Source organism: Alexandromys fortis, unplaced genomic scaffold, assembly GCF_014885135.2.
Source record: "Alexandromys fortis isolate MF-2015 unplaced genomic scaffold, M_Fortis_MF-2015_v1.1 scaffold_165, whole genome shotgun sequence".
Taxonomy (NCBI): domain Eukaryota; kingdom Metazoa; phylum Chordata; class Mammalia; order Rodentia; family Cricetidae; genus Alexandromys; species Alexandromys fortis.
In genome coordinates, this window is record NW_026068038.1 from 3,324,717 (window position 1) to 3,348,374 (window position 23,658).

A 23,658-nucleotide genomic window follows, 5' to 3' on the forward strand; every position below is an offset into this window, starting at 1 on the left:
GCTGTGGGGCTGCTGCGAGTGCGGGGCCGGCGGGATGCAAGTCCGCCCTCGGCGCGCAGGAGCTCACGCGGGACAGCGGCGCTCGCACGGGCGCTACTGTGAGGGCGTCTGGCCGCGGACTCCGCCGCGGCGCCTCCCCGGCTGGGGCCCTCGGTCCATAGCGCTCTGTCGCGGGCGGCCTCTGGCTCCAGGACCCAGCGGTGGCTGCGGCGGGCGCCGGCCGCATGAGAGGCTCCCGCCCATTGGCTCGCCGTATCCGCCGCCACCATTGGCCCGCCCAGCAGAGCGGCAAGGGCCGCTCACGTCACGTCGGAGAGGAAATGCGATCCTGGGGTGAAAGGGCACAGGCGGCCTGACGGCTTCCGTAACGGAACTGAGGCGGGACTAGGAAGACGTCCCGGGAATGATTGGCCGACGCTGTGCAACCATTTGGAGGCGACGCAGGCGGAAAAGGTGACTAGATTGGCTGTCCTCCCTTGCGAGGGGGAGGGTCTTGAGCTACGAGGACCGACGATTGGCCTTCCTCGGGGCCGGAAGTGCCGAGAACGCGGTCTGGAAACAAGGTTGTTGTCGAAGGAGCCGGAAGGGTAGGTGTGCGCTGGACCGGCGGCCCTTGTGTTGCATCACGCGGTCTCAGGTCGCCGGCGAGTCTGTGCGAGCTTCGAGAAGACGTGGCTTGAGCGGACCGGAGGAGGAACGCAGCTCAGGCCCCCACCCGCGTTCTTGGCCATTGCTTCCCTCTGAGTACCGAGAGCCACGTTAGCGACCGGAATGTGGTGAGCTCCAGACGCTGCCCGTCGGTTTCCTTAGACCCCGCTCTTCGACCGCCTCGCTCCCCAGCGCAAGAAACTTCACCGCGAGGGTTCGTAGAACCGAGGGAAGATGACGAACCTCAGGCTGCGAAGTCGCACGCATAGTCATGTGAATTACTGTTTAAGTGTACAGAACGCGGAAAGAAAAGTTTAATGATGACTTATGTAGATTTGGTTTGCAAACTAGCTGAGGATTCGGAACCCGGTTTAATCACAACGCTGCCGTGGCTGAGGCAGCTCAAGGTTTATTGTTAGGTACATTGCGAATTCAAGAGCAGTCTGAGCTACATAGGACATTGTCTCAAAATACATAAAGTAGTCGCGTATGATGGTGTATGTCTTTAATTCCGGCACTCAGGAGACAGAGGTAGGCTGGATTTTGAGTTCCAGGCCAGCTAGTGCTACACAGTGAGACCCTGTTTCAAAACATAAAGTACCGCCGGGCGGTGGTGGCTCACGCCTCTAGTCCCAGCACTTGGGAGGCAGAGGCAGGCGGCTCTCTCTGAGTTCGAGGCCAGCCTGGTCTACAAGAGCTAGTTCCAGGACAGGAACCAAAAAAGCTACGGAGAAACCCTGTCTCGAAAAATCCACCAAAAAAAAAAAAACATAAAGTACCAAGGAATCAAGGTTGGAGAGATGGCTCACTTACTGGCCCTCAAGAGAACCAGGGTTTGTTTCTCACCCACTTCGGACAGTTTCACAAATACCTGTTAATTCCAGCTCCAGAGGATCTTTCCTCTTCTGACCTCTCAAGAGTTCACGTACGTGTGGCATATTCACACATGCAGAATACACATTGAATAAATCCTTTTTGAAAGTAATTGGAGGCTAGAGAGATAACTCATGAGTTAAGAGCATTGGTACTCTTCCAGAGGATCCAGGTTCTATTCCCAGCATCCATAACTCCACTTCTAGAGGATCCAACAGACATGCACTGGTAAAATGTACCTCAAGAAATGTATAAATAATCAAACCTCCAGTCAGTCCCTGTCCTACTTAAGTGCATCTGTGCATTCTAACTGGAAAGGCTAAGTGGCCAAAATCAATATTTATGCTTATTTGTTTGTTTGGGGGCTTAGGTTTTTTTAGTTTTGTTTTGAGACAGGGTTTCTCTGTGTAGCCCTAGCTGTTCTAGAAATAGCTCTCTGGACAATTTGATTTGTTTTCTGTTTCTTCGGTATTTTACTGAACTCTTAAAACAATGTGTAAACATGCCAGATGGTGGTGGTGCAAGCCTTTAATGGGAGCACTAGGGAGGCAGAGACTGGAGGTGTGAGTTCAAGGCCAGCCTGGTCTAAAGAGAGAGTTCCAGGACAGGCTCCAGAAGCTACAGAAATCCTGTCGTCTCACAAAAAAAAAAAAAAAAAAAAAAAAAAAAAAAAAGTGTAAACAAAGTCTTTAGAGCACAAATTATGAAATCATAGAATTGCAAATTCCAAAGTATAGAGAATCTTGCAGTTGACCTTTTCCCTTTTGCAGCATATGTAAGTTTTGAGAATGTTATATGATAAAAGCACCCTGTTCAAAATCCCAGCTTTGTGTTAAGTAGCTGTAATTGTAACCATGGACACTTTGTTTTTCAAACCTTCAGTTATTTTCCTGGGTAAAATGGGAACAACAACTGGTGCCAGTTTCATAAGAACATGGGGAAAAGGATGTGAAACTGTGAAGTGCACGAGTACCTGCACAAAATAAACACTTGTATTGGCGTGTGTATATTATGTGGGAGGGGAATCAGAGGACCACTTTGTGGAATTGGTTCTCCTTTGACCTTTATGTGCTTGCAGGGCTCACAGACTTACACTTCACCTACTGTGTCATCTTCCCAGCCCATCATGGTTTCTCGGGGTTTTTGTTTTTTGTTTTAAGAAACGGGGTTAGAGCCAGGCTGTGGTGGTGCACGCCTTCAATCCCAGCACGTTGGCAGAGTTGCACAGATCTCTGTGACCTTGGGACCAGCCTGGTCTAGAGAATGAGTTCCAGGACAGCCAACGCTGTTATATAGAGTAATCTCATCTTGGAAAACCAAATGAAAAGAGTGTTAGAGGCTGGAGAGATGGCTCAGTGGTTAAGAGCATTGCCTGCTCCTCCAAAGGTCCTGAGATCAATTCCCAGCAACCACATGGTGGCTCACAACCATCTGTAATGAGGTCCGGTGCCCTCTTCTGGCCTTCGGCATACACACAGATAGACTATTGTGTACATAATAAATAATAAATTTAAAAAAAAAAGTGTTAGAGAGATGACTCATTAGTTAGTACTTTCTGCTCTTCTAAGAGACCCAGGTTCAGTTCCCAGCACCTACGCAGTGGCTCACAACAGTCTGTAACTCCAGATCCAACTTAAGCCTCCTTGGACACCAGGAATGCACATGGTGCACAGACATACATAGAGAAAACACCCATACACATAAAACTTTTTTAAAATTCAAAGAAAGTGGCTCTGGAGTCAGGCAATGTAGTGCACACCTGTGATCCTAGCATTTGGAAACAGAAGAATCAGAAGCTCCAGACCAGCCTCAGCTACCTGAAACACTATCTCAAAAGAAAAGTAAAAAAAACTGGAGAAATAGCTCAGTTGATAATGTGCTTGGCCTAAGTTGCATAAAATCACGTGTTGATGGGGCAGGAGAGATGGCTCAGCGGATAAGAGTGCTGACTGCTCTTCTAGAGGACCCCAGTTCAGTTCCTAGCACCCACATGCTAGCTAACGACTGTACTATCTGTAACTCCAAGATCTGACATCTTCACACACACAGGCAGACATGCATGCAAAGCAGCAATGTACGTAAAATTAATAAAATTATTACAAAGAAAACCTGTTGACGTTTACACCTCTGTTTGATGGTACTTAAAGGCAAGCCTTTGGGGGGAGTTAATTAGTTATATAATGAAAGCAGGCAAGGGTCTTTTCCTGGTTTTTGTTTTTGAAATAGGGTCTCCTCCATAATTCAGATTGGTTTCAACTCTCAAGAGCAGTGTTTTTTAACCTTCCTGATGCTGCAACCTTTTAATACAGTTCCTCATGTGACTCCAGTTATAAAATTATTTTCGTTGCTACTTCATAACTGATTTTGCTGCTGTTATGAACTGTAATGTAAATATGTGTTTTTCCAATAGGCAGCCGCTGTGAAAGGGTCACTTGACCTCTTCCTGCAGAGGGATAATAACCCACTGGTTGAGAAACACTGCTCTAGATAGTCCAAACTCATTATGAGTCTCCTTGATTATAGGAGTACACTACTTTGGCCAGTTGTGATCAAATCTCTTTTGAATGATGTTAGTATCCTTAAAGAAGCCTGAAGAGTTGAGAAATGGCTCAGTGGTTAAGAGCACTTGCCGCTCGTACAGAGGACTGAGGTTGGGTTCCCAGCACCCACATCAGGTGACTAACAAGGACCTCTAACTCCGTCTCTAGATCTGATACCTTACTAAAAAAAAAAAAAAAATTTAAAAAAAGCCTGTGGGAGCTTACACATCACTGCTAGGTGAGAACCAGCAGCCCATCATCACACTTTTTGACCTTGGCTCAAAAGCAAGTCATCTGCAAGATGACTGGCTCAGCAGGTACAGGTGCTTGCCATCAAGTCTGACAACCTGTTACTAATCCCTGCATCTCACAAGGTGAAAGAAAAGAATCACCTCACACAGGTTGTCCTCTAACCTGCACACAGGCCCTGGCACTCAAACTTTACACATGCAATGAATAAATGTAATTTAAAAATTATTTAAAACACCAAAAGGAGTGAGGCATGATGGTGCTATGCCTTTAATCTCACTACTTGAGAAGCAGAGACGGTGGACCTCTGTGAGGTCAGCCTGGTCTACTTGAGAGTTCTACAACAGCTATTTTAAAAAGAAATGGGGATAAGACACACACAGGAGAAAAACCCAAATTAGGGTCTGCTTTTATGAGTTTTCTAAAGGATGGTTGATGTGATATTTGTGCTTCTGACCACATGTGGGGAAGTTGAGCAAAGTTTGCGATCTGTGCTGCCACTGAGACAGCTCAGAGCCACATCTTTGTACTGAACAAGGTCCAGATTAGCATGTACCAAAACGGTAGACACAGGCCTGGGATTTGAAGACTTAGAACTCAGGAGAGATTCACAAGAAGAAACTAACTATATCACATAAGTATTTTAGATATGATACTTCTGAGTGAAACATGCTGTTGAAATTAATTTCTCAAGGTTCTCTTCCTGTCTGGCCAGCTATGGAGCGATCTCAGGCACCAGGAGCTCCCATTGTGTTGCTCTGCACAGCCTTACAGAGAGGCACTGCCACTGTCCTGAAGCAGGGGAGGCGCGGTGGCTTCACAGGCAGCACTCTTTCATTCAGAAAATTGAGTGCCTGCTGCGTGCCCGGTATTCCACCTGTTCTGAATGCATGGGGAACTGTTGATATAAATTACTTGAAGGACCCCACGGCACTCCTATTTATGCTTAAAAGCCCTTTCTTCTTCATCTGGCTCCTTGTGCTGCTTCAAGAGCCTCTTGTAGCCTGATATAGCACCTGCAGCCCCTCCCACAGGTCTTAATCCTAAACCCCAAATTCCCATTTTTTTTTAACCAGATGAGGGTGAGAACTTGGACTCCTCCGAGTGGGAGAGCGCTGCTGTTGGAGAGTGAAGGTGGAGAAGGGTCAGGTAGTAAACAGCTCCCACTGTCTCTGTTCCCTGGGACAAAGTCAGCTGTTCATTAACCTAAGTCAGTTGTGGCTACGGAGGGCAGATCCTGAGAGGGTAGGGGTGACAGCTGAGTCAGTCCCAGGTGTTAGGGAATGGCAGACCACGCCTTCCCAGGGAAGAAAGCTTGTGTTTGCTTAATTAATCCCTTGGCAGAGGTACCAGCCCCAGGCCCACAACCATTTAGACTGGGATAGATTCCCTCTTGGCTCATCTTGAGTTTCTGGACACTGCTTCCCTTGTACTTCCTCATCCACACAAGTGGCAAAGTACAAGGAACAGGCCATGTTCTGGAACTTTCTCTCCCTGCTTCCTCCACTGTGACCCTGTGGTAAGCTGACAGCCTCAGCCCTTGCGGAGCCCCAGCTCACCAGCATTCTTAGAGTCAGGAACAGAAGCTCATTACACAGTAAATGATTACAGGCTTTCTCCCCAGCTCCCACAATACTGTGGCACATTGCCCTCCCATACCACAAGAGGAGGGGTTGGAGAATAAAGCAAGACTCGTCTCAGGCCAAGCCTACTAGCACCAAACCATGCCCCAGCACTTAAAACTATACCGCTTGTTTTTTCTGTATCCCTATCAGCTTGAGGAGACCCCCCAAAGATACGTTTTTGTTATTCTTAAGATTATGTAGGACCAGGCAGTGGTGGCGCACATCTTTAATCCCAGCTCTCAGGAGACAGAGGCAGGCGGATCTCTGAGTTCCAGGATAGCCAGGGTTTACACAGAGAAACCCCAAATCAAAAAATAAAGAAGCCAAGCAGTGATGGCACATGCCTTTAATCCCAATACTAGAGAGGCAGAGGCAGGTGGGTCTATATGAATTCAAGGCCAGCCAAGAAGAGATCAAGTCCCAGGACAGGTTCCAAAGCTACACAAAGAAACCCTGTCTACAAAAAATAGATAGATAGATAGATAGATAGATAGATAGATAGATAGATAGATAGATAGATAAAATATGTTGTGGCTGGGTATTGTGGTGCACATCTTTAATCCCACTAAGTCAGTAGAGACAGGCAGATCTCTTGAGTTCCAGGTCACCTTGGTCTACATAGTGACTTCCAGATTAGCTGGAACTACACAGACACTGTCTCAAAGTAGGGAGACTGGTGAGATGGCTCACTGCTCTTCCAGGGGACTTGGGCTTGGTTCCCAGCATCTACACTGTGTCTTAAAACTAACCCCAATCCTAGGGCATCTAAAGCCCTCCTCTGGCCTCTGAGCACATTATGTACACACGTGCTGCATAGACATACATGCAGGTAAAAAACATACACATGTTGTGCGTGGTGTATGTGAACTATTAGGTTCAAGCAATCCTACCTCTGTCACCAAGTAGCTGGAACTACAGGCATGAGCAAATGTGCCCCAATTTTGATAATAGTTTTTGTTCCCCATTTTTTTTTGTTTATTTGTTTTGTTTTTGTTTTTCAAGATGGTTACTTTGGTAACCTTGGCTGTCCTAGAACTAGCTCAGTAGACCAGGCTGGCCTCAAACTCAGAGTTCTTCCTGCCTCTACTTCCAGAGTGCTGGGATTAAAGGCGTAGGCTACCACCCTCTGGCATTGTTCCCCAATTTTTCCTGTGGTAAAATACAATGTTGAGGGGGACTGGAGAAATGGCTCAGTGGTTAAGAGCCCTGGCTACTCTTCCAGAGTTCTTGAGTTCCATTCCCAAGCAACCACATGGTGGCTCACAATGAGATCTGGTGACATCTGGTGCTTTCTGGCCTGCACGCATGCAGGCAGAACACTGTATATATAATAAAATAAAAATCTTTAATAAAATAATACAATCTTTAAAAATACAATGCTGGCTGACGGTTGCCTGTCATAGTGACCCACTCCTTTCATTCCAGCACTCAGGAGATAGGCAGTGGCTCTCTGGGAGTTTGAGGCAGGCCTGATCTATGTAGAGAGTTCCAGGCCAACCAGGGCTGCACAGTGAGACCCTGTCTGAAAAAACAATAACTAAGGGAATAACTTGGTACTTGCCTGGTAGCCCCCAGCTACTCAGAGGCTGAGTCAGGAGGATCACCTCATCTACCCAGTACTGTTGGTGGCGGGGGAGAGTAAAATAAAATTTACTATCTTAACCTTTATATTTGTGTGTGGGGGGGTGTTTTTGTTTTTTGTTTTTAGAAACAGGGTTTCTTTGTGTATCCCTAGCCATTCTGAACTCAGTCTGAAGAACGAACTGGCGTCCACCTGAAAGATCTGCCTGTCTTTGCCTCTCGGGTGCCGGGGTTAAAGGCACAGGCCACCACTGCTAGGCTGTGGTTTTAGTTTTGATGACTAAATCTTCTGATGAGAGGTTCCTGCTGCAGGAGAATAATGTCGTCTCTGCCTGGATACGTACCTCAGTCCCCCCCACCCCAAGCGCCAGTGTAAGTGTTCTGCAGACCTCGTCTATAGGGCTCAATAGTTTGTCTGTTCTGGTTATGTATAGGTAACTTCATACAGGATTGCCTGAGAACCCAAATAACAAACAACAAGTTAAATGAAACAAAACAGGAAGGGGGTTAGGAGTGTGGCTCAGTACTTGTCATGGGGAAGCCCGGGGTTCATCCTAAAACCACACAGCAAAACACTGCCAGGTAGCATATGTTGAAGTCAGGACCACTTTATTCAGTTGGTTTTCTCCTTCCATCTTGACGTAGCTTCCAGGGATCAGGCCATCCAGCTTATGCAGCAAGCTCTTTACCTGCTGAAATATTTTGAAATATTCCCTGGAACTCTTTTTTAAAATAAAGGATTTACGGGGGTAACAGCCATCTGTAACCCCAGTTCCAGTGGATCTGATGCCCTCTTCAGGCTTCTATGGGCATCAGGCATACATGCAGGCAAAACACCCATATGCATAAAATAAAAGTGAATAAATCTACTTATTTGTGTGTGTGTGAAAGAATGTATGTGCACGTGTGTATCTGTGCTGGCCCCTGCTCCCATGGATATGAAAGGTCAGAGGAGCTCTGCGGTGGCAGCAGCGCACACTTGTTCCCGGCACTCAGGGGACAAAAGTCAGGTGGACTTCTCTGAGATCAAGGCCAGTCTGGTCTACAGATCTTGTTCCAGGACAGACAAGGCTACACAAAGAAATCCAGTCCCAATAAAAACATCAGAAGAAATCAAGTGGCCTGTATTCTTCTCTGGTTATTCCTGAGAGAAGTTCTTTCCCTGAACATGTGTTTTCTCAGCTACCTAGAAGTCAGAAAGCCCCAGAAATTCTGACTCCCTCTGCTACTTCTGCCCTCTGCTTCTGCTGAAGTGCTAGAATTACCTGGGCAGTAGTGGTACGCGTATTTAATTCCAGCACTCCAGAGGTAGAGGCAAGTGGATCTTTATCAGTTCTAGGCCACCCTGGTCTAGAGAGCAAGCTCCAGGACTGCCAAGGCTACACAGAGAAACACAACTGTCTCAGGGAAAAAGTCACACAGAGCGGGAAGCCACTGCACACCGTTGTCCTCCCACACCAGCCCCACTGAGCACGTGCCCCAAAGCCTACCCTGGTGCCCACCTCCATCGCACACAGCAGCCAGTTCAAGAGTGGCCTGGGCTGGCCTTGTTGTTTCCTCGGGTTACAGAATGGAAAAGGGCAGCCCAGCAACAGTCCCAACACAGAGACACCAGTCTCCCTAGCCTGTGGAAGCCAGCTCTTCTCTGCGTGCTTTTCTTAGGCCAGGTGGCAACTTTCCCTCACTCCCTGTTACAACATCCTTTTGTCTACTGGTCCACCACTGGTCTTTCTTAAGTCTATTCATGAAGCAGCCAAAATAACACATTTAAAACCGACTTTGATGCCAGCTTAGCGACTCTTATCTATAATTTTAGCACTTGGGAAGTTGACGTAAGATGATTTGAGTTGGGGGGGCCGGAGAAATGGCTCAGTGGTTAGGAGCATTGCCTGCTCTTCCAAAGGTCCTGAGTTCAATTCCCGGCAACCACATGGTGGCTCACAACCATCTGTAAAGAGGTCTGGTGCCCTCTTCTGGCTGCAGACATGCACACAGAGTATTGTATGTATAATAAATAAATAAATAAATATTAAAAAAAAAAAAAAAGATGATTTGCGTTGCCAAGGCCAGTTTGGGCTACATAGTGAATTCCAGGCCAGGCTGTCCTACGTACTGAGACTCTATCTGAAAATAAAAAAACTAAAGTAAAATATTAGGGGTCTGAAAATAATGGCTATTGCCGAGGACCTGCGATCAGTTCCCAGCACTCACGTCAGGCAGCTTAACCATCTAAAACTTCAGCTGCAGAGGATCTGACAGCTGTGGTCTCCACAGACAACTGCTTTCTCCTGCACACACATACATACATACATACATACATACATACATAAACATTTACATAACTTAAAATAATAAAAATAAGTCTAAAATTAAATAAATAAAAAATAGAAAGTTTTAGGCTGGTGATCTTGGCTGACTAGCATACACAAAGTCCTGGGCTCAATCCCCAGCACTGCATAAATTGGGCATGACCCAGTGGTCTTATAATCGCAGTACTTGGGAGGAAGAGACATAAGGTCACAAGTTCAAGGTCATCCTTGATTACTTAGGCAGTTCAAAAGAAATCTAGGATACATGATACCACCTCAAAAAAAGATATATATAGTTTACATCATATAAGTTACCCCATGTATGTGTGTGCCTACACTTCGGACAGTATCTAGGAGTTCATGAACACTAAGTACTTGCTGTTCAACCGAGGTCTACCACGGCCCCCACATTGTTCACTTATGTGTGCATGTATATGCATACCCTAGTGGAGGTCAGCTGACAACTTGCAGGACTTGGTTCTCTCTTCCCACCAGATAAAGCCCAGGAACCAACTCAGGCTTGGCAGCAAAGCTGCTTTATACACTGAGTCATCTCATTTTGCTGACCTCACTCAGACAAGGCCTCAAGTTCCTCTTGCTAGCCTAGGGAGTGGATGACCTTGAACTATCCTGTGGCCTTCCTGTCCTCAGTGTTGGGATTCCGTGTGTGGGCCACCACTGCCAATAATGTAGACTGCTAGAGATTGAACCAGGGTCCTTGCACGCTAAGCAAGTGCTCTATCAACTGAGCTAAATCCCCTCCCTACCCACACATTTTAAAATCTTCTCTTCTCTCTGAAGTCTTTTCTGACACCCATGTCTTGGCCTTCATCTTTGGAGTCACTTGCCATCTTCCAGGTAGCTAAGCTTTGCTAACTCTGCTTATTTTTGCTTCCTCCCTCGGGAGAGTGGAGGTTGCTAAGGATAGGAAACTGTCCTTTTTTTTCCTCCAGTGTCCCTAGAAGTGTACTGTCTGTCAAAGAGTAGTCCTTAAGTAAATCTCTCTTAAAGCCATCTGCATATTGTCTCTCATCCTCCTTTCCTCTCCAACTCTGTCATTCCCTGTAATCACCAAGTCCCCCAAATCAGCCTCAGAATTCACAACTCCTCCTCCTCCTGTGTCTTTAATCTTTATTGGGGGACTAACACAAGTTCTGGGTATCTCCCATCCTGCCACATCTTAAGCCCTTGCTTTTGGCCTGGTCTTCTTTGTTCTGCATTTCTAAGTACCAGAAGGGGCCAGAGGTCTCCTGAAGACGGGCTCTAGAAATTCCCAGTGGACGGGACAACGGCAAGCCTAATGGCAGACAAGGTTGGGGTGTGGCATACACACTAATCATAAATCCAAAGTTGAAGTGTGGCCTATAGAAAACCCTACAACAACAGGGTTGACTTGCCCTTGATTTGCTGAAAACCTGTAGTGACCAAAACAAGGGGGAATTGAATAAGCTGGCCAGTAACAAGCTATAACCTTGATCACAAGGTCCAAAGGCCGACCTTTACCCTGCAGGAAGACAAGTATTGCTATACTGAAAGCATACAACAGCTCTACTTATGACTGCATATGGATTATGTAGTAATGAGATACGTAGTAATGGCTGTATATCAGATACAAAGCCCCGCTTCACTGAAAACCACCTGAAAGTCCACACACAAGCATACCCTTTTCTGCTTCAAATATCTTACTCCACCTATTGAGTGTTCCATCCAAAGAAGATGCTCAGTCATACAGCTGTGCTTTGGACACTCAGAGATGATCTTTCTTTGCCAGTAGCTGACCCATCACCAGCAGCACTGAGGAAGGATACCAGTCACGTGGCCAATGTTGATCTCTCAATGGGCAGTGAACTCAGACATGGAAATCGCAGTTTAGACAAAGAGCAAACTTAAATTTGGCGCACACCTGTAATCCTAGCACCCAGGAAGCTGAAACAGGAGGACCAACAGTTTGAGATTGACCTGGGCTACACAGTGAGACCTAGTTTCAAAACAAAACAATAAAGTATCCGGGATGGCAGTGCTTACCTGTATTCCCAGCACTAAGAATGTAGGAAGATTGTTCCAACTATATAGTAGATTCTGTCTCCTCAGAGAAAGGGAAGGGGCAGAGAGAAAGAGGTGTTTTGTTTAGTTGTTTTTGCTTGGTTTGGTTTGTTTTGTTTTTTCCAGACAGGATTTCTCTGTGGAGCCCTGGCTGTCCTGGAACTAGCTCTGTAGACCAGGCTGGCCTCAAACTCAGAGATCTGCCTGCTTCTGCCTTCCAAGTGCTGGGATTAAAGGTGTGCACCACCACTGCCCAGCTGAGGAATTGATTCTTTTTTTTTTTTTTTTTTTTTTTTTTTTGTTTTTCGAGACAGGGTTTCTCTGTGGTTTTGGAGCCTGTCCTGGAACTAGCTCTTGTAGACCAGGCTGGTCTCGAACTCACAGAGATCCGCCTGCCTCTGCCTCCCAAGTGCTGGGATTAAGGGCGTGCGCCACCACCCGGCTTGAGGAATTGATTCTTAAGACAATCTTTAGCTAAAAACCAAAATATCCCCAAAGTCACAGATATGAATTTCACATATAGGAGTATGTATTCAAACAAGCTGAAAAGTTCAGGTGATATGCTAATATTAAGCAAGGATGTGGTTTCAATCTGTCTGACTTTGCTTTATAGACTGAAGTCTACAACTTGGTAACTGTGGGTACAATGATCAAAGTATGCCATAGTTCAAGGGCTTCTGGGGCCAGGGTGTATGAGAAGGCAACCATGCTTTTTTAAAAAAAAAAGAAATTAGGTGGTACACTCCTTTAATCCCAGCACTCAGGAGGCAGAGGCAGAAGGCTCTCTGGGAGTTCCTGGACATACAGGGCTATGGAGGGAGGGAGTGGAGGGAGAGAGTGTCAGTCTCAAAAAATAAAAGTCTACAAGGTAGGCTTGGGCCTGGAGCTGGAGCATCTGGTGTCAGGGTAAGAACCCCTAAGACGCACTGACTCAAGCAGGAAGGAGTTCACCATGACATCGCCTCTCTCAGGCATTGGAGAACAAAACAGTAAAAGGAAGCCATGTCAAAGTGTTCTTCCAATACACAGAATTTGACCAGGCTCAGGCAGGCTATGAAGAAGGACAAACGAGTAAACAGAAGTTAAGAAGCACAGAAATAATAAAGGTGAAGGAAATAGTCTTGGAGATGGTAAAGCCAACATTCTGACAGTAGGCGGAGCAGTCTAAAGTGCAGCTTGACAATGGAGCAAAGTGTAGGGAGAGATACCGTGAAAGGAGAGAGTGAAGGCCCCAGAATTATCCTCTGAACTACACACACACACACACACACACACACACACACACACACACACTTGCATGTGCACACATACAGTGATAAATAAAGCATAATTTTAAAAAGGAGAGTCAATGATCTTTTTCCCAGGCATTTATTTCTCATAGCGTCTTAGTAATAACTACTAGTGTAAATGGCTTGCTGCTTCACAAGTTGCTTTCACATGCATTTATTGCATTTTATCTTTATAAATGCCGTGTGGGAAATCCAGGGTTGGCATTAGCCTGGCTTTGCAGATAATTATTATGCCCATTTACTGATGAGAAAATTGAGGCTTAGAAGTTAATAACTTGCTCGGGGCTATGAGCTGACAGGCTCCAGTGGCTGCTTTCTTGACATCTTCTGGTGGTGGTTATGACTCAGTAGTCAGGTAGAGGCCAGACAGCAACCTGGGTCCTCTGTCTGCAAGAGCCACAAGTGATCTTCAGTGCTGAGCCATCTCTCCAGGCCCTTCAGCTGGTGTTAGTATTCAGGCATCTGTACTGGCCTGCCCTTGGGGTCCTGACAGGATGAGCCCTTAGCTGCAGTCACCGAGAGCACTCCCCGTGCATACTTGCGATGTTCCCTTTTAAAAGGTGGGCCTTGCCCACCTCCAGCACTCTGTCTCTGTCTCTCTCTGGCCACTCTTGTCCCCAGGGACCCATCTCTGCCTCCTTCTCTTCTTTTTCTTTGTCCCCTTTTCTGCCCCTTCTCTCTCCTCTTCCAATAAAACTCCCATGTGAGTCCTGTTGTTTGGTGTGACTCCTTTCCTCCTTTCCAGCCTATTTATTTATTTATTTATTTATTTATTTGTTTGTTTGTTTGTTTGTTTGTTTGTTTGTTTTTTGTTTGCTTGTTTGTTTATCTGTTTGGTTTTTCAAGACCTGTAGTTTTGGAACCAGTCCTGGAACTAGCTCTTGTAGACCAGGCTGGCCCGAACTCAGAAAGATCCGCCTGCCTCTACCTCCGCTGGGATTAAGGGCATGTGCCACCACTGCCCGGCTTTCCAGCCGATTTTTTTTAAAAATATTTATTTATTATGTATACAATATTCTTTCTGCATTGTGCCTGAAGGCCAGAAGAGGGCACCAGACCTCATTACAGATGGTTGTGAGCCACCATGTGGTTGCTGGGAATTGAACTCAGGACCTTTGGAAGAGCAGGCAATGCTCTTAACCTCTGAGCCATCTCTCCAGCCCTTTCCAGCCGGTTTTAAATAAATGATAACATCTGGTATTTTAAGAAAGTTTAGGGGCTGGAGAGATAGATAGCTCAGTAGTTAAGAGCATTGCCTGCTCTTCCAAAGGTCCTGAGTTCAATTCCCAGCAACCACATGGTGGCTCACAACCATCTGTAATGGGGTCTGGTGCCCTCTTCTGGCCTGCAGGCATACACACTGACAGAATATTGTATATGTAATAAATAAATAAATATTAAAAAAAAAAAGAAAGTTTAGCTGGGCGGTGGTGGCACACGCCTTTAACCCCAGCACTCGGGAGGCAGAGGCTGGCGGATCTCTGTGAGTTCGAGACCAGCCTGGTCTACAAGAGCTAGTTCCAGGACAGGCTCCAAAGCCACAGAGAAACCCTGTCTCGAAAAACCAAAAAAAAAAAAAAAAGAAAAAAAAAGAAAAAAAGAAAGAAAGAAAGAAAGAAAGAAAGAAAGAAAGAAAGTTTAGCGAGGAAGAACAGCAAGATAACTCAGCTGGTGAAAGCTGGTTCCTTACATTTGATTCCTGGGACGCATGTGGTGAAGGAGAAAACTGACTCTCAAAAGTTGTTCTCTGACCTCTTCACAGGCACTGTGGTATGCGCGTACGCGTGCGCGTGCACACACACACAAAATGTAAATGTAATAAAACCATATATTGCTGAGTGTGGCGGTGCACAACTTTAATCCCAGCACTCAAGAGACAGAGGCAGGTGGATCTCTGTGAGTTTGAGGATATTCTGGTCTACTTAGCAATTCTAGGACTTAGAGACCCTGCCTCAAAAAAAAAAAAAATTCAAAAATGAAAACAAAAAACAAAAACTTGGCAGTGTGGTACAAACCTTTAATCCCAGCACTCAGGAGGCAGAAACAGGTGAGTCTCTGTGAGTTTGAGAGTTTGAGTCCAGCCTGGTATACAAAGTGATTTCCAGGACAGGCTCCAAAACTACAGTGAAACCCTGTCTTGGGAAAAAAAAAAAAAAAAAAAAAAAAAAACAGGAAAAGCAACCAGTAGTAAAAATAAGTGATAGCTTTTAGCCGAGGGCTAGTCTGCACAACCAACTGAACATTTACCCAACCTTAAGAAGCGCAGCGGATAAGCTCTAGCTACTACAGAGCTGCGGGCTAGTCTGCAGGACATTTGATACTTTCCCAGGAGTAGGGAAAGGGACAAAACTCACCTGTGACCTCGTAGACTGTACACACAGGGTGGAATGCAGAATGCAAGCCAGGCCAGACTGTGCCTTAGGTCCCTGTGCTTCCTTTCTGTGTCAGTCTCTCCTTCTACCTCTACTTGTTCTTGTTCTTAAATGATTTTAGGAATACGGGTATTTTTCCTGTATATATGTCTGTGCACCATATGTGTGCCTGGTGCTGACAGGGGCCAGAAGATGACATTATGTGCCCTGGAACTGGAGTGACAGTTGAGAGCTGCTATATGACTGCTGACAATTGAACCCTGGTCATCTGAACAAACAGCCAGTACTCTTAACCTCTGGGCCATCTCTCCAGCCCCATGTCTTCCACCTAGTTTTCTGAGGCAGAATCTCTCTCCTCTCTCTCAAGACAGAGTTGCTGTATAACTTTGGTTGTTCTGGAACTCACTCTGCAGACCAGGCTGGCCTTCAGCTCACAGAGATCCCCCTGCCTCTGTCTCCTGAGTACTGGGATAGCCTGCGCCACCACTGCCCCACGCAGGATCTCCCTTGTTTCTGCCACTGAGATGCCTACTCCAGGCTAGCTGGCCCACAAACATCTGACCTTGTAGACTTCCAAGAAGCCTTATTTCCAGTTGATTCTACTGTCTCCACCTCCTGTCGTGGGGCAGGAATGCTACAATGACAGTGGGTACCACTGAGTGTGGGGTTTCACATTCCAGAGATTGAGTCTGTGAGGTAAGGCTTGCCGGTCAAGCACTTCACTCACTGAGCCATTCCCTAACCTATGTTTGCTTTTAAACTTTATAAGTAAATTAGAGACATTTTTTGTTTGTTTGTTTTTCGAGACAGGGTTTCTCTGTGGCTTTGGAGCCTGTCCTGGAACTAGCTCTGTAGACCAGGCTGGCCTCGAACTCCCAGAGATCTGCCTGCCTCTGACTCCTGAGTGCTGGGATTAAAGGCGTGCGCCACCATCGCCCGGCTTTAGAGACATTCTTTACTTCAAAGGCTGGAGAGGTGGCTCAGGAGTTAGGCGCACTAGCTGCCACATGGCAGCTCACAACCCATGTAACTATGTTCCCAGGGGATCTGATGCCCTGTTCTAGCCTCCTAAGGCACCAGGCACAAACATCCATACATATAAAATAATCAAAATGCTTGTAGTGCCTGAGAGATGGTTCTACTATCAATCTTGTTGCATTTGCAGAGGACCCAAGTTTGATTATCACCACCTGCATAATGGTTTACAATCATCTAGTTCCAGGGGATCCAATGCCATCTTCTGACCTCTGAAGGCACCAGACATGCACATATATGTTACACTTACATGCATGTAGGTAAAACACTCATATACATAATATAAAATTAATTGATTGTAATTCATTTTGCATGGTACAGTGGTGCATGCCTTTTATCTGGCACTCAGGACACAGAAGCAGGGAGATCTCTGTGAATTTGAGACCAGCTAGGGCTACATAGTAAGATAATTTTTATTTTTTAATGTTCTACTTCAGAGAGTTGTGAACATTACGTTTGAGTATTTGATGTGGAACCAGGCACTAGTCAGCACTAAGAATGTTGTTTTATTTAATATTACAGACTAAAGAGTACAGAAAAAAACGCAGTGTGGAAGAAGCTCACTGCAAGGTCACTTCTGAGGCACGTGGTTCAGCCCGCTTTCAGACTCATTAAGCTAGCAGGCACGAGACTAGGGCAGTCACAGCTCCGGTAGCCCTCCCTCTGCTACACAGAGTGGACAGTCGTCACCCTGTCCAGGCTGTCCCATCCTGTCCTGTCCATGGGTGGGCATGAATGCACTGTGAAAGCCCAATGGTCTGAAGGCTGGGACGAGGGGTTCTACCTCAGGGGGAGTGACGGTAATTAGTCAGGTCCTACATTTGATCACAACACAGTCCACAGAAACAAAACATATTAGCAATGGCCTACCGCTAAGGGGTTTGGGAGATGCGGAGTGGACTATTAATGACTACAAATGAGGGAGGAAGGGAGGAAGAACGTTAGGGGGATTATGAACAATATTATGTCCTAAATTATGTCTCTGTCTCTCGTGTGTATGTGTGTAGACCAAAAAAGGTTGATCAGATCCCCAAGGAGCTGGACTTACAGATGGTTGTGTGCTTTCTGTCACAGATGATAGGAATCAAACTCAGGTCCTGTGAAAAAAACGGTATAGCTCTTCAACACTGAACACTCTCTCCAGTGTCTCTGTTTCCCTCCCTTCTCCTTCCCTCCTCTCTTTTTCCCTCCCTTCTCCTCCTTCCCTCCTCTCCATTTTGAGACAGGTTTTCAAGTAGGTAGCCCAGGGTGGTCTCACAACACAGCCAATGAAATTAAGCTCTTGAATTCTTGGTTCTCCTGCCTCTACCTCCTAAACTCTGGGGTTACACACCCAGTTTCACTTTTAATACAATCTCATTTCTTGTGAGTAGCAATATGGACTTCTGTGTGGCTGCCTAGGCGTTGTATAAGCCTGGCTGAGAGCCATGGTCATGAGGGTTGGAAATTACTTCCAGCAATGAGTCAGCCCAGGAGAAAACACGTAGGCTAGTATGAGAAGGCAGTTATCTATATGAATTCATTATCTTAAAATTTTCTTTTTAAATGTGGATGGGTATTTGTCTGTCTGTACGTCTATGTACCACATGGGTGCCTGGTACTGTGAGGCCAGAAAAGGGTTTCTCCAAGGACTGGAGATCCAGAAGGTTATGTGCCACCATGTGGGTGCTGGGAATTGATCTGGAATCCTCTGGAAGAAGAACCGGTGCTCTTAACTGCTGAGCTAACTTTTCAGCTATATAAAGATGTATAAAACAAATATTCCACGCTGTTTGAGTCACAAAGAGCTTAGTGTTTTCCTTTCAAAAGCATCTTCCTTCTCATCTGCCCTTACCGCGGCAGTTAGATTTCGTTCTTAGGTTCCCGGGATGAATGAACAACGTTAACCCTTGGTGGGCTTGCGCCTCTTCTTCAGCCCTCTCCAGACCAGTGACCGACTAGTCTACATTCGATTAGTCCACGTCTGACTTTAAGAGCTCTTCTTCTTCGTTCTTAAGACGGGGAGCACAGTTTTCCAACTCTGTAGCTGTTGCACGGTGGTCTCACACACCGTGGCCCTCCATCCACATTGTAGTCTATAGCCTGTCAGCAACATCCTCAGGACCTCTGGGGTTAAGGAAAAACTGGGTCGAGTGGCTCTCTCTTGGCAGGCCGGCACTCAGGAGGCTGGGCTTCAGGATCTGGAGTTTGGGGCCAGGCAGGGTAGCACAGTGAATATTGCATTAAAAATAAATAAATAGGACTGGAGAGATGTCTCAGCAGTTAAGAGCACTAGCTGCACTTCCAGAGGACCCAGGTTCAATTCCCAGCACCCACACGGTGGCTCACGGCCATCGACAATGGCATCCGATGCCCTCTTCCACCATAAAGACATACATGCATGTACATAAAAGAAATAAAATCTTTAAAAATAAATAATGAGAGAAAGTGGCCAACAGGAACCGAATCACACCCCTAAAGAAAGGCGATTTAAAAGCCAAATTCTGTATTCTCTTGCCAAGCACTGAAAACAGCAGCTTGAACTGAAATAAAACAGAGGAAAGAAAAATACCGGGTAACCGGAGCTTGTCTCCTCCGGAACCCGCAGGCTCCTGGCTGCTAGCGTTTGCGCTGCGCACCCTGCTGACACAGGAGATTTAGCAGCTAACCTTGCAGGGGGACCGGAAAGTTCTGACAGCGCAGGCGCCGCGAGGAGTCACAACTTTCGCTACGGCGCAAGCGCTGGAGGAGGCTGCCCTCCAAACCTGACCGTTGGGGCGGCCGGAGCCCCACTGCGCAGGCGCCGCGCTCGGCACCATGGCGGCGGCGTTGCTGCTATGGCGCGCGCTCCGCCACAGCTCGGGGCCAGGGTCCAGGCGCTTATGGGGTCTACTCTCGACCATGGGCCCAGGCCTCTCATCCGGGGCTTGGAGCAGGCGACCATATACGGTCCGCGGGACTCCGGTTGGCACTGCTGCGGCTGAAGGCCAAGCGCCGCAGGTAACCTGCCCGGAACCTAGCGGTGGCGGCGAGTGTCGCCGGTCTCCGCGGACCGGATGTGCGCCTCACCTTCCTCTTTCGGCAAGGCCTCTGCTAGGCCTGCCCTGCTGCGTGGTGCGGGAGGAGGGCTGATGTGGGCTTCCCGCGTGAGGCACAGCCTCGGGTGGTTCTGCCGTGTGTGTGTGTGTGTGTGTGTCACATTTCAGGGCAATGTCAATATTACAGATAAATATTGACTTGAACTTTTTAAAGCAGAGCCAAGTGGTACACACTTGCAATGTCAGCATTTACTGGGAGACGGAGGCCAGGAAGACGGAAAGGTTGTGTGTTGGAGATTGACGCTAGTCTTGTGATCCTCAGCCTATGGTTGAAAATTATTGGCTTTTGTTGTTATTTCCTTTATGTTTTTTGACCGAATGCAGGTGACATTTATTTATGGAACTGACAGGCGAGCACTCTAGGCCCCTCTTCTTGGGAGGCAGGTCTGGAATGGGAATTCTGAGGAGGGGAAGAGTCCTCAGCACTGGATGGCCTCCCCTTTCCTTTTATGTTTTTCCTGGGATGGGTGGTCCAGGGTTCTTACACCCTGAAGACCATGTCGTGCACCACCTGTTGCCGTAGCCAAATTCACTGTGCCAGTAAATGAGTTCGACACAATGGTAGTTGAGTGGAATGAAAGCCTCAGCATTAAAGGTGGAAGAATGGGTGTCACTGTTGAGATCTCAGAAGACATCTCGATCCTCAGTGTAGCCCAGGGTGCCCCGGAGGGAGTCCCTCTGATACCTGCTTCACCACCTTCTTGATGCCGGTATGTTTGGCAGCCCTCTCCAGGTGGTAGGTAAGATCCAGAGCAGACGATGGAATGGATAGCTATTCAGGAGGCCATGCCAGTGAGCCTTCTTCCTGCTCATCTCTGGGATGACCCCACCCACATCTTGACAGTGCCAATGGATGCAAAGACGATGTTTTGGGCACCTCCACTGCCTTCATGCTGACTTCCCAGAGAAGCCATGTAGTGGTAGTGATGGCATGGATTCTGGTTATGAGTTGTTCAGGACATCAAAGTTGACATAGATGGCCCTGGCCATCAGGGCTAAGCAGTGGTGCAGGAGGCATTGTTGGTGTTTTTTTTTTTTTTTTTTTTTGAGACAGGTTTCTCTGTGTAGTCCTGACTGTCCTGGAGCTCTTTTGTTTGTTTGTTTGTTTGTTTTGTTTTTTGTTTGTTTTCTAATAAGATTTATTTATTTGCTACGTATACAGTGTTCTGCAAGAAGAGGGCACCAGATCTCATTACAGATGGTTGTGAGTCACCATGTGGTTGTTGGGAATTGAACTGGGACTTTTGGAAGAGTAGGCAGTGCTCTTACTGCTGAGCCATCTCCCCAGCCCCCCTGGAACTCATTCTTTAGTCCAGGCTGGCTTCGAATTCAGAGATCCACTTGGCTCTGACTCCCAAGTGCTGGGATTGAAAATGTGTGCCATTGCTACCTGGCTTGTTGATGCTCTTGACTGAGTTGTAGTTCATAGCGATCACAAAGATGGTAGGGTAACTTCAGCCCAGGGCCAAGGATGTTGACCTTTTGGCTTCCCCTGTCAAGTGGACCTAGCCTTCTCCATGGCAGTGAAGAAACAGTAGACTTCACAGTATACTCACCAGTCTGACCCATTTGGTGTTGGTGGGAGTATGGCTACTGGAAGATGGAGATAGCCTTCCCATTGATAACAGGACTCCAATTCTTAGCCTTTACTGTACCGTGAATCAAAAAAAAAATGTTAAATTGGATTGTTGATCTTAGCATTTAAAGGTTGGTGGGTCATGGTGGTGCACGCTTTTACTCACAGTGCTCAGGAACAGAAGCAGGTAGACATCTATGAATTCAAGGCCAGCTTGATTTATGTGTCGTGTTCCGTGCTAGACCAGCCAGGGCTACATGTAAGACCCCGTCTTGTAGGGGAAAAGAGCATAAAAGGCTAAGCCAATCTGGAGCATACCTATAATGCTATATTTGGGAGGCAGAGATGGAAGATCAGGATTTTTTTTTTAAAGATTTATTTATTAAGTATACAGTGTTCTGCCTGTATGCATGCCTGCAGGCCAGAAGAGGGCACCAAATCTCATTACAGATGGCTGTAAGCCACGATGTGGTTGCTGGGAATTGAACTCAGGACCTTTTTTTTTGTTTGTTTTTTCGAGACAGGGTTTCTCTGTGGTTTTGGAGCCTGTCCTGGAACTAGCTCTTGTAGACCAGGCTGGTCTCGAACTCACAGAGATCCGTCTGCCTCTGCCTCCCAAGTGCTGGGATTAAAGGCGTGCGCCACCAACCACCCGGCTGAACTCAGGACCTTTGGAAGAGCAGGCAGTACTCTTAACCACTGAGCTACCTCTTCAGCCCCGGAAGGTCAGGATTTTAAAGCCATCCTCAGCTACAGAGTTATTTGGGGCCAGCCTGAACTATACGAGGCAGTTAAAAACAACAAAACCAAAAACAAAACAGGCTCTCTGGGTTGATGGCGCATGTTTGTAATCCCAGCACTTGGGAGACTGGTGCAGGAGGATCACTGAGTTTGAGGCCAGACTCTGTCACAGAGGTGGGGTTATAGGCATCTACCACTATATATACTTTTATGGGATACTGGGGATCAAACTCATAGCTTTCTGCATGGTTTGTGGGGACTACCAACTGGTCCATATCCCCAACCCTGTGTTGTTTTGGTATGTGGTCTTAGTGTTACCTCAGTCTTTTTTTTTTTTTTTTTTTTCTTTTTACAGAACTTGCTATTTCGAATACTGACCCCTAGCTTTGGAAGTATTAGCGGATTGTTACTGAAACAGCATATAGTGCCAAATGCAATCAGACCATGGCAGCTTTCAGGTGTGTATCTATGCGTTGCATGTGTCCCTAGTGATGGACACAGATTTTACTGTAGTCCTATTAGATATAATGGAAGAGGAGCATGGTCTAGTATGCTTGTAATCCCAGCACTAAAACGGGGGCTGCCAGTTGGAGACTAGCCAGAATTAGCTAGTGAAACCCTGTCCAAAAAAAAAGAGTTTGGGTTGCTGAAACACAGTACTTACTATAGTGAGTAGAGTAGCCTAGGAGAAACTCTACTGGCCTACGTGTGCAGCAAAATCTGCCAGCTCAGTCTATATAGATACACTGTGATCAAATCTAAGGATGTAGTCTCCTTGGCAAGGGACAAGTGACCATTAGAAGAATGTTGCTAGTTTGACATTGCCCAGAAAACTAAGAACAGCCACCATAAAAAACCCTGAACTTCTGACCTTTTTAGTGCTGAGATTACAGGTGTGTGCCACTGTGTCTGGTTTTATGTGATGATAGGGATTGGACTCAGAACTTTGTGCTTGGTAGGCAAGTACTCCACCAACTAAACTATTCTTATTCCAACCTTTGGTTCTTTCTGTTAGTCTTTGGATAATCTGAAGTGATGTTCATAAATAGATTGAATACTTTGTCATCCTGCCTTTACCTTGCCAGTGGTAGAGTATAGAAATATGCCACTATTCACCTGGTTTTTTGTTTTGTTTTGTTTGTCTGTCTGTTTTTGTCTTTGTGAGACAAGGTATTAATTTGTAGTCCAGGCTAGCCTTGAATTTATAATCCTGTGTTCACCTTCTAAGTGTCGGGATTACAGTATGTGCCGCCAGGCCTGACCTATTTTTGCTTGTGTTTTGTTTAGCAACTGTGTGTGTGTGTGTGTGTGTGTGTGTGTGTGTGTGTGCGCGCGCGCGTGTGTGCAAACGGGTACCCCCTGTGGATCTCTCCTACCATGTGAGTCCTAGGAATCAGACTGAAGTCATCAAGCTTGACAAGTACCTTTACCCATTTCTCCATCTTAATTAGCCCTCATTTTAAAACTGAAGTGGTGGAGACTGGTGGGGTGACTCAGCAGGTAAGAACATTAACTACGTTTTTAGAGGACCCAGTTTGGTTCCCATGGCAGCTCACAGCCATCCTAATCCCTATTGTAGAGGCTCCAACCCCTCCTGACCTTCACTAGCACAGCACAGATGGTACCCAGCTGTGCACATGTGCAGAGATGTACATGCAGGCAAACGCCCACACACATATAATAAAAATGAATAAAGCATG

The 23,658-nt window shown here is 46.5% G+C and overlaps 1 protein-coding gene and 1 long non-coding RNA gene across 9 annotated transcripts in view; one reads left to right on the plus strand and one right to left on the minus strand.

Moving 5' to 3' along the window:
- Nucleotides 1–13,281: 13,281 nt before the first annotated feature.
- LOC126515497 (uncharacterized) lies at nt 13,282–19,223 on the minus strand. Of its 2 annotated transcripts, XR_007595861.1 has the most exons (4): nt 19,116–19,223; nt 18,399–18,744; nt 17,613–17,661; nt 13,282–13,544 (listed from the first exon to the last, which is right to left on the minus strand). It is a non-coding gene; the product is annotated as an uncharacterized lncRNA (long non-coding RNA). The 2 variants fall into 2 exon arrangements; XR_007595860.1 differs by lacking the exon at nt 13,282–13,544 and having other exon boundaries at nt 17,032–17,661.
- Nucleotides 19,224–19,321: 98 nt separating this feature from the next.
- The window catches only part of Spg7 (SPG7 matrix AAA peptidase subunit, paraplegin), a 50,238-nt gene continuing 45,901 nt past the window's right edge, over nt 19,322–23,658 (plus strand). For 2 of the 7 annotated variants that reach the window (XM_050165150.1, XM_050165151.1), the window contains exons 1-2: nt 19,322–19,543; nt 22,314–22,416. In XM_050165150.1, the coding sequence (XP_050021107.1) occupies nt 19,361–19,543; nt 22,314–22,416 (286 nt within the window). In that variant the 5' untranslated portion in view covers nt 19,322–19,360. The remainder of the gene's footprint in view (nt 19,544–22,313; nt 22,417–23,658) is intronic. The other 5 variants (XM_050165152.1, XM_050165153.1, XM_050165154.1 and 2 more) reach the window with 3 other exon arrangements.